At 37.3% G+C, this 14,278-nt stretch overlaps 1 protein-coding gene across 2 annotated transcripts in view; it reads left to right on the plus strand.

The window, feature by feature from the left end:
- Sgcz (sarcoglycan zeta) overlaps positions 1–14,278 on the plus strand; it is a 404,776-nt gene that overhangs the window by 272,060 nt on the left and 118,438 nt on the right. For both annotated transcript variants that reach the window (XM_055608087.1, XM_055608088.1), the window contains exon 3: positions 12,877–12,964. In XM_055608087.1, the coding sequence (XP_055464062.1) occupies positions 12,877–12,964 (88 nt within the window). The remainder of the gene's footprint in view (positions 1–12,876; positions 12,965–14,278) is intronic.

A 14,278-nucleotide genomic window follows, 5' to 3' on the forward strand; every position in this document is an offset into this window, starting at 1 on the left:
CACTGTGGCCTCACCAGGGAGAGCTGATCAAAGAGCAGGCAACAGAGTCTATGTCTGAGACAGCCCCTGTTCCCCAGCTAATTCTGAGCTGCCACTTGGATGGTGGGATTGAACCCAGGTCCTCTTGAAGAGCAGCCAATGCTCTCAACCACTGAGTTATTTTTCCAGTCACATATAACTTGACATACCAGCCTTGACATGGGAAGACCACAGTCCAAATCTATGCACATGATTCATACAGATAGGACACCTTTTGTGGTATGCTGCACTCTGGGTTTCTTTAATTGATTCACTTTAACCCATTTTTATGCAATTGAGTAATGTCCTTTCTTTTATTTTTTTTAATATTAGTTATGGTTTATTAACTTTGTATCCCAGCTGTATCCCGCTCCCTCATTCCCTCCCATTCCCACCCTCCCTCCCTCATCTTCTCCCTACCCCTTTCCAAGTCTATTCCTCTCACAATCCTCTACCCCTCTGTTCTTCAACCCTCCCATACCCAATTAGTCTCTTGTGTTCCCTGAGATGGTTTTGCTTCTGTTTCCCTGTAGTTTAGACAAATACAAAAACATTATTCTTTTTGAGAGATTTCATTTTTCTGCTTTATGTATTAATTCTGACAAAATTATAGATAAAAATGTCTTGATAAGTAGACTTATATTACGAAAGGTCTGTTTCCAATCCTAGATAATAGTCAGAACATTAATGTCATACTACTCAGCAGATATGTGTAGACCAACACCGTGAATGTGGCTTCACACACTGTCACACACTCAAAACTTAGGCTTGATTCTAGGATGCATATAGAAAAAGTTTCAGGCTATTTTGATGTGCACTGAAGACATCTAGACACTATGATTAGTCTCACTGATTATGCCTTCTGTTCTTTGGTCTGATTCAGTGTGTTTGCTAGACACAGAGGCTATAGTTTTTATTTTCATAAAGGAAAGCATAAAACTAATGTTTCTTTTGGCCCAGAGTCTTAACACAATTAGAGTGTTTTACTTTTATAAGAATGTATAAAAAGGTGGAATTATGAGAGTATGAGTTAAATGTCACAATTTTGAAATACCTGTTGTGATTAGAAGAAGTAAGCTTAAGGATGATTTTCTCCACTGTGTGTATTTTGTTCAGGAAGAAAGTATATGATTGCTTAAGATTCTGAAACCAATGATTGTTCAAACTGAAAGGATCAATGCCTCATTGAGACTGGACATGTTGGTGCAGGTTTGTTATTCCTCCCCTTGAGGGGTGGAGGCAGCAGATGTGAGTTTTGGGACACCTGTAATACAAACTGAGAATCGGTTTAAAAAAAAAAATCTCTGTGAAATACAGGTGATGTTTAACCAGAATCAACAACAAACATATATTTCAGAATCAACCTTTTTCCCCAATAGCCGAACATTCTGTCAAATTTCACTTGTAGTAGTCTGTTAGTTTGTTCTCTTCATAATTATAGAAGTACCATCAGGGGATTTGTTACACAGAATTGTCCTGGATGGTTACAGAGAATAAGAAATCACAGGATAGGTAGGTATGATGTCAGGGGAAGTTGACAGTACAGGTATAATCGTTTATGTTTGTTTTTTTCTGCATATAGAGTCTCATGTCGTTTCGGCTAGCCTCACACTCACTTTGCAACTGAGGATAGCCTATTACCATCTGATCATCATGCCTCTCCCTTAAACAGGGAACCCTAAGCCATGAAAATCTAAAGATCCAGCATAAATTATACACCAACTTCAAAAGTGGAAAGGCAATCCATCAACTGTAAGGACTATAAATTGTGTTTGCAGTGAGCTTTTGTTCTCCTTGGGCCTCAAATGGATTAAAGAGTTCAGTGGTAGAAGGTCAATCTCCTATCTTCAATCTATTGATTCAAATGGTAATTGAGAGTTACCCTCACTGTTACATCCAAAGCAATGTTTAACCAAATACCTGAGAAACCTGTGGCCCAGTCACAGTCATTACAAGTTTGGTATTTTTTGAATATATAATCATTGCTTATTTTCACTAAATAATTTTGTAATTTTATTGTTTTGTCACTTTGGAAAGCTGTTTGAAAAATGTTCCCCATAGTCTAACACATTTGAATACTTGTCCCTAGTTGATGCTACTCTTTGGGGATATAGACAAGGTACAGTACTGCTGAAGGAGGTTCATGAAGGTTGAAGGATTGGAGGAAGAATTGGAGATGAAAATCTTACCGCCGTTTTCCCCTCTTGCTCTGCCTCAAGCTTGTGGTCCAAGATGTGAGGTCTCAGCTTCTGGCTCCTACCACCAAGCTTACTGAGTGCTGCTATGTTGTCCCCACCATCATGGACTCCAACCCTCTGAACCTATAAACCAAAATAAAATACTTTATAATTTATTTGGCCATTGTATTTTATCACATTAACAACAACAACAACAACAAAAAAAAAATGAATTCCCTCATCTCATTCAAGAATTAAGTTGCAGTTTAGATTCAGACCCAGAGTAAACTGAAATTTTGGGTCTAACATTTTCAAATACATGAAGATTTAATAAGCCCACTTTATTTTAAGAGGAAGAAATAAAGCTCTTTGCTTATTTTTTTCAAGTAGTGAAAACTTGAATGAAGTGAATAAAGACATTTCCAAAGAAAAATAATCTAAAACTCATTATCTCTTTTTCTACTTGAAATTAAAGATTCCTTTGAGAGCACAAATATCTTACTGAAGAACTTGATTTTTTTCAGTTAAATGTGCTGCATTTAAAAAGTAAAAATTCTATCAGATCTCATCAGGAGTGGGTGCATTGTCATCTTCTGTGGCCTGGTAAGGCTGCTCCCAATCAGATTATGTCAGAGGCAGTCCCTCTTCCCATTACTATGTAACCCTCTTGGACATTAAACTGCCCTGGGCTATATCTGTGCAGGAGTTCTAGGGGAGGGGCATGTGTGAAGAATGGGGTGGGAGGGTGGGATTGGGAGGGGAGGAAGGAGGGGTTTATGGGGGGATACAAAGTGAATAAAGTTTAGTCAATAAAAATAAAAAATGCAAAAAAGTAAAAATTATTATGAGAAAAAGAGGAGATAGAAAGACCTGGGGGAAACAGTAACTCCATAAGGAGAGCAACAGAACCAAAAATTCTGGGGCCAGGGGTCTTTTATGAGACTGATAGTCCAACCAAGGACCATTCATGGAGATAACCTAGAACACCTGCACAGATGTAGTCCATGGTAGCTCAGTCTCCAATTGGGTTCCCTAGGACTGGGAACAAGTGCTCTCTGACATGAACTCTGTGGCTGGCTCTTTGATCACCTCCTCTGATAAGGGGTGGAGCAGCCTTACCAGGCCACAGAGAAAGACTATTCAGCCAGTCTTGATGAGACCTGGTAGGCTAGGGTCAGATGGGACAGGAGGAGGACCTCCGCAACAGTGGACATGGGGACTGGCATAAAAGTAAAAGAGAGAGGGAAGGCGGGATTGGGAGGTGACTAGGGAGGGGGCTAAAGCTGGGATACAACATGAATAAATTGTAATAAATTAAAAAGTAAATTATAAAAAGTAAAAATTAGTGTCTGGAAACTTTTTCTAAATTGACAAGTTCCAGAAAAAAGAAAAGTAAACTAATTTAATGAAAAAAAAATTCTTCTTCATTCATTGCATACCTAAATAATAAAGTTTGTTATATGCAAATACATACCCAAGATTATCTATTTCTGCCTCTGTTTTACCTGTCCCAATAAAGATGCACACTCATCATTATCATTCCCATTATCAGAAAAATTTACTAATTTAGTTGATTAAAAGTAGAAATGCTCTGTACATTATCTGGGGCCAAAATAGCTACCAACTCATCATATCCATTTATTTAATTGTTCATCCCAATCTATGTAACACAAAGTTTTCACCAATGCTCTAAAGTTTCTTTCGGGCCACAATAATAGGATCTAGTCTATACATCCTCCCAGGCAATAGGTCTCACTCTACCTCATAGTGTAGTACAAATATCTAAATCTGAACATGCAGAGTGAACAGAATTGACCCCTGGGGTTAGGCCAAGGGTCTCAAATACCTGTAGAGACATCAGCAGTGACAGTGGATACAAGCTTAGAGTGAAAGGGAAAGAGGACAATGTCTTTGGTGCTACAATTACTGTCTAAGAAGAGAAATCTCTAGTACCACAGTGCACCTGGTTGATATAAAATAGTAATGTCTTACCTGATCTTCTTATGGGGGGGGGAGTAGAGTAGAACTTTTTCATCTAGAGTCCTTACTCATGAAAAAAAAAATTCTGTAAGGCTACCCGTAGGTAAAGTTTGAGGTGAAACATTTGACAGATGTAGGAATGATGATCCTAGAATCCTAGAATCTTCTATAATTGAGAGCTATGGAAAAACTGCTCATAACCACACTCTGGATACACTTTTCTCAGTGGAAATCAGGATAAGGAAAGCCAAAAAGATGCATAATCGACCACCATGGTCACTGTATAACATTAAAGAGGCAGGCATTACCAAACGGCAACTTCAATGTGCAAACACATCCGTAAAAGTGAATATGACAAAGTTCACAGTAAGAGTACTGGGCCAGAAGAAAACAGGAAACAACCTTGAAACCTGCCACAGAAGGCCTCTGAAAGCTTCTGCAGTATAGACTGTCAAAGTAGAAATCTATTCAAAGTTGAATTTTAATAATTATTGTCAGGAACTATTTCATACTCTAGTGAAATTATGAATCCAGAATTTGAGGACATTTGTTAACAATCCATACCATTATATTTAAAACAGCAATTTAAGTAATTAAGTCATTTGCTTCCTGAGAAAAATTAAATTTCAAATAATCTCATTATTAAGCAAAGAATTTTTAGTTACCTGTTTTTCATGTTTTTACATGTATGAAATGAAAAAAGGAATAGATCCCAGAAGCAGAAAGACACATAAGGTATATACTCACTCATATAGACATATAATATAGGATAAACCTACTAGAATCTACACATCTAAAGAAACTAATCTAGAGGGAGAACTGTGGCTAAAACACTCATTTCCCATCAAGAGAGGCAAAGAGGATGGATATCAGAAAAAGGGGAAAACAGGGAAAAAATTAGGAGCCTGCCACAGAGGGCCTTTGAAAGGCTATGCCCTGCAGACTATCAAAACAGGTGCTGAGACATATGGCCAACCTTTGAGGAGATTGCAGGGAATCTTATGAAAGAAGTGGGAGTTAGTAAGACCCAGAGGCGAGAGGAGCTCCACAAGGCGAGCAACAGATCCAAAAAAATCTTGGCACATGGGTCTTCCCTGAGACTCATACTCCAACCAAGTAGCATGCATGGAGATAACCCAAAACTCCTGCACATATGTAGCCCATGACAGTTCAGTCTCCTAGTGGGTTCCACAGTAATGGGAACAGGGACTGTCTCTGACATGAACTGATTGACCTGCTCTTTGATCATGTCCCCCTCAAGGGAGAGCAGCCCTACCAGGCCACAGAGGAAGACAGTGCAGCCACTCCTGATGAGACCTAACAGACTAGTATCAGAAGGAAGGAAAAGAAGACCTCCCCTACCAGTGGACTTGGGGAGGGGTATGTGTGGAGAAGGAGGAGGAAAGCAGGGATTGGGAGGGGAAGAGGAAGGGAACTACAAGGGGGATACAAAGTAAATAAAGTGCAATTAATAGAAAAAGAGTTAAAATTTAAAAAAAGAAAAAATAAAAGGAATAGAAATAAAATTAAGTTACTGCTTGGGAAGAGAGATAAAGAATACACAGTGTATGATGTGATATGGCTTGTTCCACTTAAATAGTATTTAGAAATCTTTCCATGAGGGGTTAAAAACTAAATAATCGAGGAAGACAATAGGCAGCAAGACCCCCTAAGGTTTCTATGATCTAAACACAAATCCCGATGAGCATTAAGAGCCCACCCAAATGTGTTGCTCTTCATATGTGCGCTGCACAATTCATTTATTCAAAGTGCTTGTTGACCTTAAACCAGGCGACAGACACACACACACTGTAGTTTTAAAAGTTCATATAGGAATAGTTCCCTCTGTTCTTGCAGAGAACCTTCGTCAGGCCTTATCACCCACGACTTCCTGTAACTTCGGGTCCTGGTGACCCAGCACCCTCTTCTGTCCTCCCAGGACACCTGCACACATGTATACATACCACCCTCCTGTATACACACATATAAGTAAACAAGGTAGGACGAAGAACTTCTTTACCATCTCACACACGCTTGTCATAAATTCTACTTACAAAATATGCACAAACTTATGTTTACTGATTGCTATTCCCAACGGCCAGTTTATGGCATTAGCTTGAGTGCCCATCAAGGACTGAATAAAGAAAACATGGTGCCCCCAGTTTGTGCAGACATTTCAGTCAGCTGCACAGAATAACAGTATTATGATATTTGTTGAAATATGCATTGAGCTGGAGATCACGATGTTCAACAAACATTCTAGAGTCAGGAAGACAAATATGTGTTCTCTCTAATGTGTGGACCCTGCATTTTAAAATAGAGTAATAATACATGAAAGTGTAAAAGGGAATGTTTGGGTAGAGGAAGAATACAGAGGAAGGGTTGGGGGAGATGAGAAAAAAAGGAAGGGGCTGAAACATATGATAAAGATGTATAAAAATATCATGATAAAACACATTGGTTTTATGTGTTTATATAATGAATATACACTAACAGTATACAAAAATGAAACATATCATGAAATAATTTGTATGATACACATACAAATTTTCTAATAAAAAGTAAAGATTAAGGAATATTTTATTTTGTTTTAATACTAGTATGCTAACATATTTGTACATTAAAATTGTTTAGAAAAGTAACACAATGAGTTGAAGGCTCTTCTCCACTTTTTCTTCTAACAGGTTTCCAGTGTCTGGTTTTGAGTTAAGATCTTTGACCCACTTGGACTTTAGTTTTGTGCAGGATGTTAGATATGGATATATTTGCATTTTTCTACATGTAGACATCCAATTAGACCAGCACTTTCTCTTTTTTTCATTGTATGGTTTGGTTTCTTTGCCAAAAATCAAGTATCAACAGGTGTGTAGGTTTATTTCTGGGTCGTCGATTCAGTTCCATTGATCCACCGTTCTGATTCTATGCCAGTACCATGTAGTTTTTATTAGTGTTGCTCTGTAATACAGCTTGAGATCAGGGTCCAAGACACCTCCACTTGGTCTTTTTATAGGTTGCAGCCTGTCTTGATGAAATCTGATAGGCTAAGGGTCAGATGGTAGTAGGTCATCCTCCCTGATCAGTGGATAATAATAAAACAAGCATAAAGAAATTTTATAAGAAAATGAATTCAAATGAAATAGTAATGACCCCTATTTTCTCATAGAAAGGCCTCTGGAGAAATAACAATGAAAGAATACAAACTGTGCATTAAAATTGTTGCTTAGGGTAAAATTTAGTAAATGTCATTTTTAAGTGAAAAATAGATTTTTTTGTTGAGTCACAATGGAAAATTCACCTACTAGGAGACTTTGCAGCTGCATGGGGTTGTAAGATTATATTCCTGTTAGATAAGTCATTGGACTGTCATCATTTTTATGACATATACATTCATATGTATGGAATACGGTGCACATTATGTAAAAGGTTACGATTTGGTCCTAAGATGCATTAGTAGTGGGCCTAGCTTCAAAGTAAACACTGTGCTGATTTATAGACAAAAATCTCTATGTGATTTTCCAGTGAACACGGTACACTAATAGGCATTACATTGGCTTAACAGAACTTAAAAACCAGAACAGCATAATAGTGTGGTTTTATTCACATGAGTCTATTGTAGAGAATTGCTCATCGCCTCTGATAGCTCTGTTTATAATTCTAGCAAGTACAAAGATTGCTTTTGCCATCATAGTAAAAGTTTAATCTGGATATAAAAATTTAATTCTGAGAGGAAATTTAGTGGAATAAGTAGAGTGGAAGTGAGCCACAGAGATAACTCCAATAGGATCCCTATGGTGTGGTGAAAAGTGAATTGACATGTTATAGACAGTCCTAACAGGCCCATTTTTGTATTACACTGGATGAGGTTCCTATTGACTGTTGACTTTTAAATTTGCTGTTCTTTGATCATAAGGTCTTTTAGACAGCAATAAATCTTGTAATATTCATTATACTTCCACAGCACTTCACTTAGACATGCCAGGATGTGATGAATTTTATTATACTTGTATTCATGTGTTCATTTTTCTCTTTTTTAATTAAATTTATTTTTATAATTTATTCACTTTACATCCCAAATATAGTCCATTCCCTTCTCGCCTCCTTGTCCAACCTTCCCTCCTCTTCCCCCTGTTCCCCATTTCTTAGAGAAGGGAGCCCTCCTCCAGAACCAACTGACCCAAGCCTATCAGTTCTCATGAGGATTGCCTGAATCTTCTTCCCCTGTTGCCTAGAATATCCTTCCTCGATGAGGGGGAAATAATCAAAAAGCAGCAACAGAGTTCATGTCAAGGACAGCCCCTGCTCTCCTAGGGTTCCTACTAGGGAACCCACATCAAGACTGAGCTGTCAATCAGCTACATCTGAGCAGGGGTCTTAGGGCATCTAGGTCCTCTCTAGGCGTTTTCCTTGGTTGGGGCATCAGTCTATGCAGAAGATTGTATTTTAATTACATTTCCCTCATTCCTCTCCTTCTTCCATATCCTTCAATATAACCCTTTCTGCTCTCCTTCAAATTTGTAGCCTCTGTGGTTTTGTTTTTGTTTTTATCATGGCATTCTTTAAAAACATTTACATTGGATTTTACAAATACAGAGTGCAATTGTTTTGTTATGTATATGGCTATACAAAATATCTTCTATGTGTAATACAGCAGTGTATTCACTGTGCAGAAGTCCTTGTCTGGAAACAGTGCTTAGTGGACAATCTGTGCTATCAACAGAATTTGGACATGGCACATGGTAATATTTACCTAATTGATTTAAAGTGATTCAGTATTTTCAAAGATAGGTATCTATAGTTCACATATGTTTATGGAGAAATGACTAGATGTATGTTTTACATATTTATTTTAGTGTTTAAGGTTTTAAATGCTCACATCATTTAATATTCTCAGTATTTTTAATGTGTAAATAAACTTTATTTATAGATAAAGAATCTCAGCTTGGAAAATAGAAAAACCGAAATGAATTTAGGTGCAGTCATTTTGTACAATGACATCTTAGTAGAGTAAATATGTTCCTCAAATTTGGTAAATTATGTAGAAAAATATGGTTCTATCAAATCTTAGTTTGAATGCGCTTGAAAAACCCTCTTTATAGAGGTGTGTATACAGATGTTGCATGTGTTGGACACTGAATGTTAAACATATGTGTATATGATCATTTCTTTATATACTTGCATGTAGTTAAGAGTTAAGAATCAAATATAAAATATCAAATCTTAATATTCAGTGTTTAAGTGGTTTGTATATAAAGTACATATACCTGAAACACACAGAACTAAAACAATAAAGCTAACATCCTCAAATACAAGAAAACATTATATTTATTTTTTGTGTTCTGGGATAATTCACCAAGAATGATTGTTTCTAGATCTATTTATTTGCCTGAAATCTCCATAAATTATTTCTTTGAACAGATGAATAATAAATACCTCATTGTGTAAGTGTACCATATTCTCATTATCCATTCATCAGTTGGTGGACAATTAGGATATTTCTGCTTCCTGGCTATTATGAATAAAGAATCAGTGAACATGAATGAACAAGTAATATATGTAGAATTCTTTGGGTGTATTTTCAAGGGTGGTATAGCTGGACTTCAGGGTAGCAATATTTTCAGCTTTTAATGAACTTCCACACTGATTTGCATACTATCCCTACCAGCTGACACTCCCACCAGTAATGAGGAAGAGTTACCTTCTCCTTACATATTTACCAGCAGCTGCTGTCAATCATTTTATTAATTTTGGACATTCTTGGTTTTTACATTTTGATATTATAATTACCATATTTCCTCCTTTGCTTTTCCTCATTCCATATTATCTCTGGTATACCCCTTTCTCCCTCCCAAATTCTTGGCCTCTTTTTAAAAAATTGTTTTTGATGGTGTTATTGTTCTTATTGTTGTTGGTGGTGGTGGTGGCGGTGGTGTGTGTGTGTGTGTGTGCATTCCTAACTACTTGATTACAAATATGACCTGAACGAGGATGACACCAAGAGACATGTTAACACAGTTGGGGGAGTCCAAACTGGGGTAAGAAAACATCTCAAAGTGGTTTTAATTTTTATCTCCCTGTTGGTTAAGGATGTTGAATAGTTTTAAAGCCCTTTTCAGCTATCTGTGTTTCATCTCTTGCAAAATCTTTGCTTAGCTCTATACTCCATTTTAAGATTTTTTTTTTCCTCAATGTATAGGTAGCTAGTAAAGAAACAGCACTGGGGAGGGTCCTCCTGCCAAGAAAGGAGATATAGACTGTAATGTTATAAAGTAGTACACTGTAAATTAGAACAGAAAAAGGGTGTGGGAGGGTATGATACAAGACAAATATAAGGAGGAATAACTAACACTACAGCTTTTACAAAACCCCATTTTGAAACCCACTGCTCAAGAAGTACCCTAAAGTTTATACATATGTGTACAGAATTTCAATGGAATTACCATATAATGGAGGGAGACTGTTGCCCAATTAGGAATCATATGCTAGCTATCAAATAAAATCCGCAGTATGAGGAATGGGTTTCATAATTTTAGTCATTGCTCAAAAGAATCCTATAGACTTCCAAAATTGTACAGGTTACTGCCAATGTTATGATTAGCCTCCATAGACTCACTTGTTGAAGACACCTCATACTTATGACATAGAACATGGAGAAACCAAGCTTCACCCCTACTAGTTAACATTCATGATGCTATAAGATACTAAACATACTATCAAAGACAAGCAATCATCTATCTAAATGAGTTATGGACCTGCTACCAGTAATTCCCACTTGTCTGCCAGATGTGCTCATTGGTGCAATAGTGTTGAGAATAATAGGAAACAATCTATTTCTATTGGAAATAAGGCCCACTCTATGTGGTAGAATCCATATCTGATACTGTCGATGAGGCGAAGAACTGGAGACTACATGGGGCATGTAATATGTCTTACTGACATATTACTATACACATAGATCAGTGTATCACTAGTGCTCACCAGAGCGGCTTCTTCTTGCAATAAATGATAATTAACACAGAGGCCCACCACTGGATGATGAGCCAAGATTTAGAGACTTTGGTGTGCTTAGCCATGAACAGGATAGCTTTAACACATCCCTCCTCTCAATGCTCAGGATTCTATGTGAAAGCAAAGTGACAGGACGATTGTAAGAACCAGAGGTGGTAGATAGTTTTAAGGAAATAGCATTTTCTAGACAGAATAGGACAGATGCACATAAGAATTCACTGTGACCTGCACAAGCTACAGGCAGACAAGATCTCAGCATGGGAGAGGTAAAATGAGCACTTGTCCTACTCCTGTACAAGAAGCTATTGCAAATAATAGCTTCTAAGAGAGGAAAAAAATCACTTTTCTTCAATGGAGTAACACTGGGTTTATCGATCACACTCCAGGACAGGCTCCACCCTTGGGACTCATTGGGTAATACAAATCAAACTCTGTTTTTCAGTGGCTTTATCTTTACATTTCTCTTTCTTTTTCTTTTTTTTTTTCTTTTTCTCTTTAAGAAAGAGGAAGTGAAGTTGGGTACATATGGAAGCAAGGAAAATCTGGAAGGAACTGGGGGATGAAAAGGAATACCATAAAATATTTTGTATTATATTCCCAAAAACAAGGACAATTTTAAAACAGTAAAATAAAAAGCATGTGTAATGGTTTCACTGTAGAAGTGCTGTATTAAGTGGATCAGAGAGAAGATTTAGAGAGAGATTTTCATTAACATTTCAAAACTGAAATCAAATTTTATAAATGAAGTTACTGCATTTTGATCTCTTAAATGTCCAGATCCTATAAAATTATGCTGTGTGTAATAACTAATAAGCATTTGTTGAATAGACGGATGCATAATTTGTCAATGACCATCCTTTATTTAGATCATGATGTTACTTATCTGATGCAGATATTTAAAAACTTCTACAGGAAGCTTCCTCAGGCAATGGTATTTCCCTTCAGTGAACTATTATTATGTGCTAAATTAGTCCTATGTAAGCGCCTAATTGGACACATATAACCAAAGGTGGGGGTGTGGAAATCTTCAGGAAAACAACTTGTGTTTTCTTGCCTTAGTCACTATACAATTCACAGAGCGTTCCAACGTACCGGCTTTTACTTAATAGACACATAGCAAACACTGCTAGCACTAGGAGAAACAGTGGACGTGCAGCTCTGTAAAACTGACTGCTGTGGTCTTTGTCATTATGGGCACAAGCAAGAAGACAACCATGTAAACACAACATGAGACAAGTAAACCAATCATGTGATCAGTGCCTTAGCAAAAGGAATGCGGATAGAAAGTTTGTGAGTGGAATCAACCACTACATACAGTGATCAGAGAAGGAAGTTTTGAGGAAATACCATTTAATAGTAAAATCTGAAAGTTGCTGGAGTTGAATGGATTATCAGTGTCAGCAAGCTTCTATGCCATTAAAGAACGGTACATAGGGGATCCTGTACCCTTGGTTAAGTGCCATCAGTAGAACTGGAGGTACTGCCATCAGATGGTTGATGCCTGGATATAAACCTGGAAGCATTCCATCTACTACAAAATTATTTTGTGACACCATCTTTTTACCCAGTTCAACCAAATGCTAACACAGCTGGCTATTTATAAAGAAAATTGAGTTAACGTGCACAACATAATTTCATGTGTTCTGACTATAGTTATGATTTCGTTTGATTTATTTGTTTTATGCACATTTCCTAGGACAGTCCACTGGTCTTACAGTCTGACAGAAATGTTACCGTGAATGCAAGAAACCACATGGGGCAGCTCACTGGACAGCTGACAGTCGGTGAGTGTTTGGAGGTAAAGTTTACTCATTCTGTCTTACTCCGTTTTTATGGCCTTTGGTCAAATTGAAGCCATTTTACTTCTCTAATATATAGGCAGATCTCTCATTGCAGTACAGTCAACTTACATGTAATATAATATGGCCCAGAATTAATTATGATTTCTGCAACTGAGTAATTTATTAGTGAGTATGTTACAATGGGACAAAATTACATTTGCTATGGTAGCCATTGCTCCTAAATATCAAAATGTACATTTGTTCCTGAAATATTTTCATAGCATATCAAAATAGACTTAGAAAGCACATGAGGTGACCTGACAGCATGATTTGACATCATGATGTCTAAGTTTCCTTCAACTTAGGAGAGTAATTTACCAATGAACATTACCTTCATATGTATGTGTGTGTATACAATCTTATAATTTTTTATTATAATAAATGTTAGTACTTTCAGTTTCTGTCAAATCTTTTTACTGAGATTATGTATGAAGGATTAAAAGAGAAGTTAAAGAAAAAATACAAGTACTTTTGTTTGTTGACTTCTTTATATTGTCTGCACTTCTATTTTAGCTGGACCTAAGTACATATTGGATTTCAATCATGGCCTTAATTTTCATTTCCTGGTGTTCAATATCTTCCAATAGGCTTATTTGCTATCCATAAATTCTCCCTTTGTGAAATGTCCACTCAAATTATCACTTCTTTAAAAATTAAAGTTGTTTTTCTGACTTTTGCAGTTAAGAGTATTCTTGCTTTTTTGTTTTTTTTTATTAAATTTTTATTCTTCATATTAATTACAGTTTTTTCACTTTGTATCTCAGCTGTAACCCCCATCCCTCATTCCCTCCTTTTCCCACCCTCCCTTCCTTATCTCTTCCCATGCCCCTCTCCAAGTCCACTGAAAGGGTAGATTCTCCTCCTCCCCTTCCATCTGAACCTAGCTTATTGGGTTTCATCAGGACTGGCTACATTGTCTTCCTCTGTGGCCTGATAAGGCTGCTTCTCCCTCAGGGAGAAGTAATCAAAGAGCCAGCCACTGAGTTCATGTCAGAGACAGTCCCAGTTCCCCTTACTAGGGCACACACTTGGATACTGAGCTGCCATGGGCTACATCTGAGGAGGGGGTTCTAGGTTACCTCCATGCATAGTCCTTAGCTGGAGTATCAATCACCGTGAAGACCCTTGGGCCCAGATGTTTTGGTTCTGTTGGTCTCTTTGTGGAGCTCCTGTCCCCTCCAGGTCTTTACATCTGCCTCTTCTTTCATGAGATTCCCTGCACTCTGCCCAAAGTTTAGCTAGTAGTCTCAGCATCTC

The sequence above is a fragment of the Psammomys obesus genome, unplaced genomic scaffold, assembly GCF_907164565.1.
Source record: "Psammomys obesus unplaced genomic scaffold, mPsaObe1.curated_primary_1811, whole genome shotgun sequence".
Classification (NCBI taxonomy): domain Eukaryota; kingdom Metazoa; phylum Chordata; class Mammalia; order Rodentia; family Muridae; genus Psammomys; species Psammomys obesus.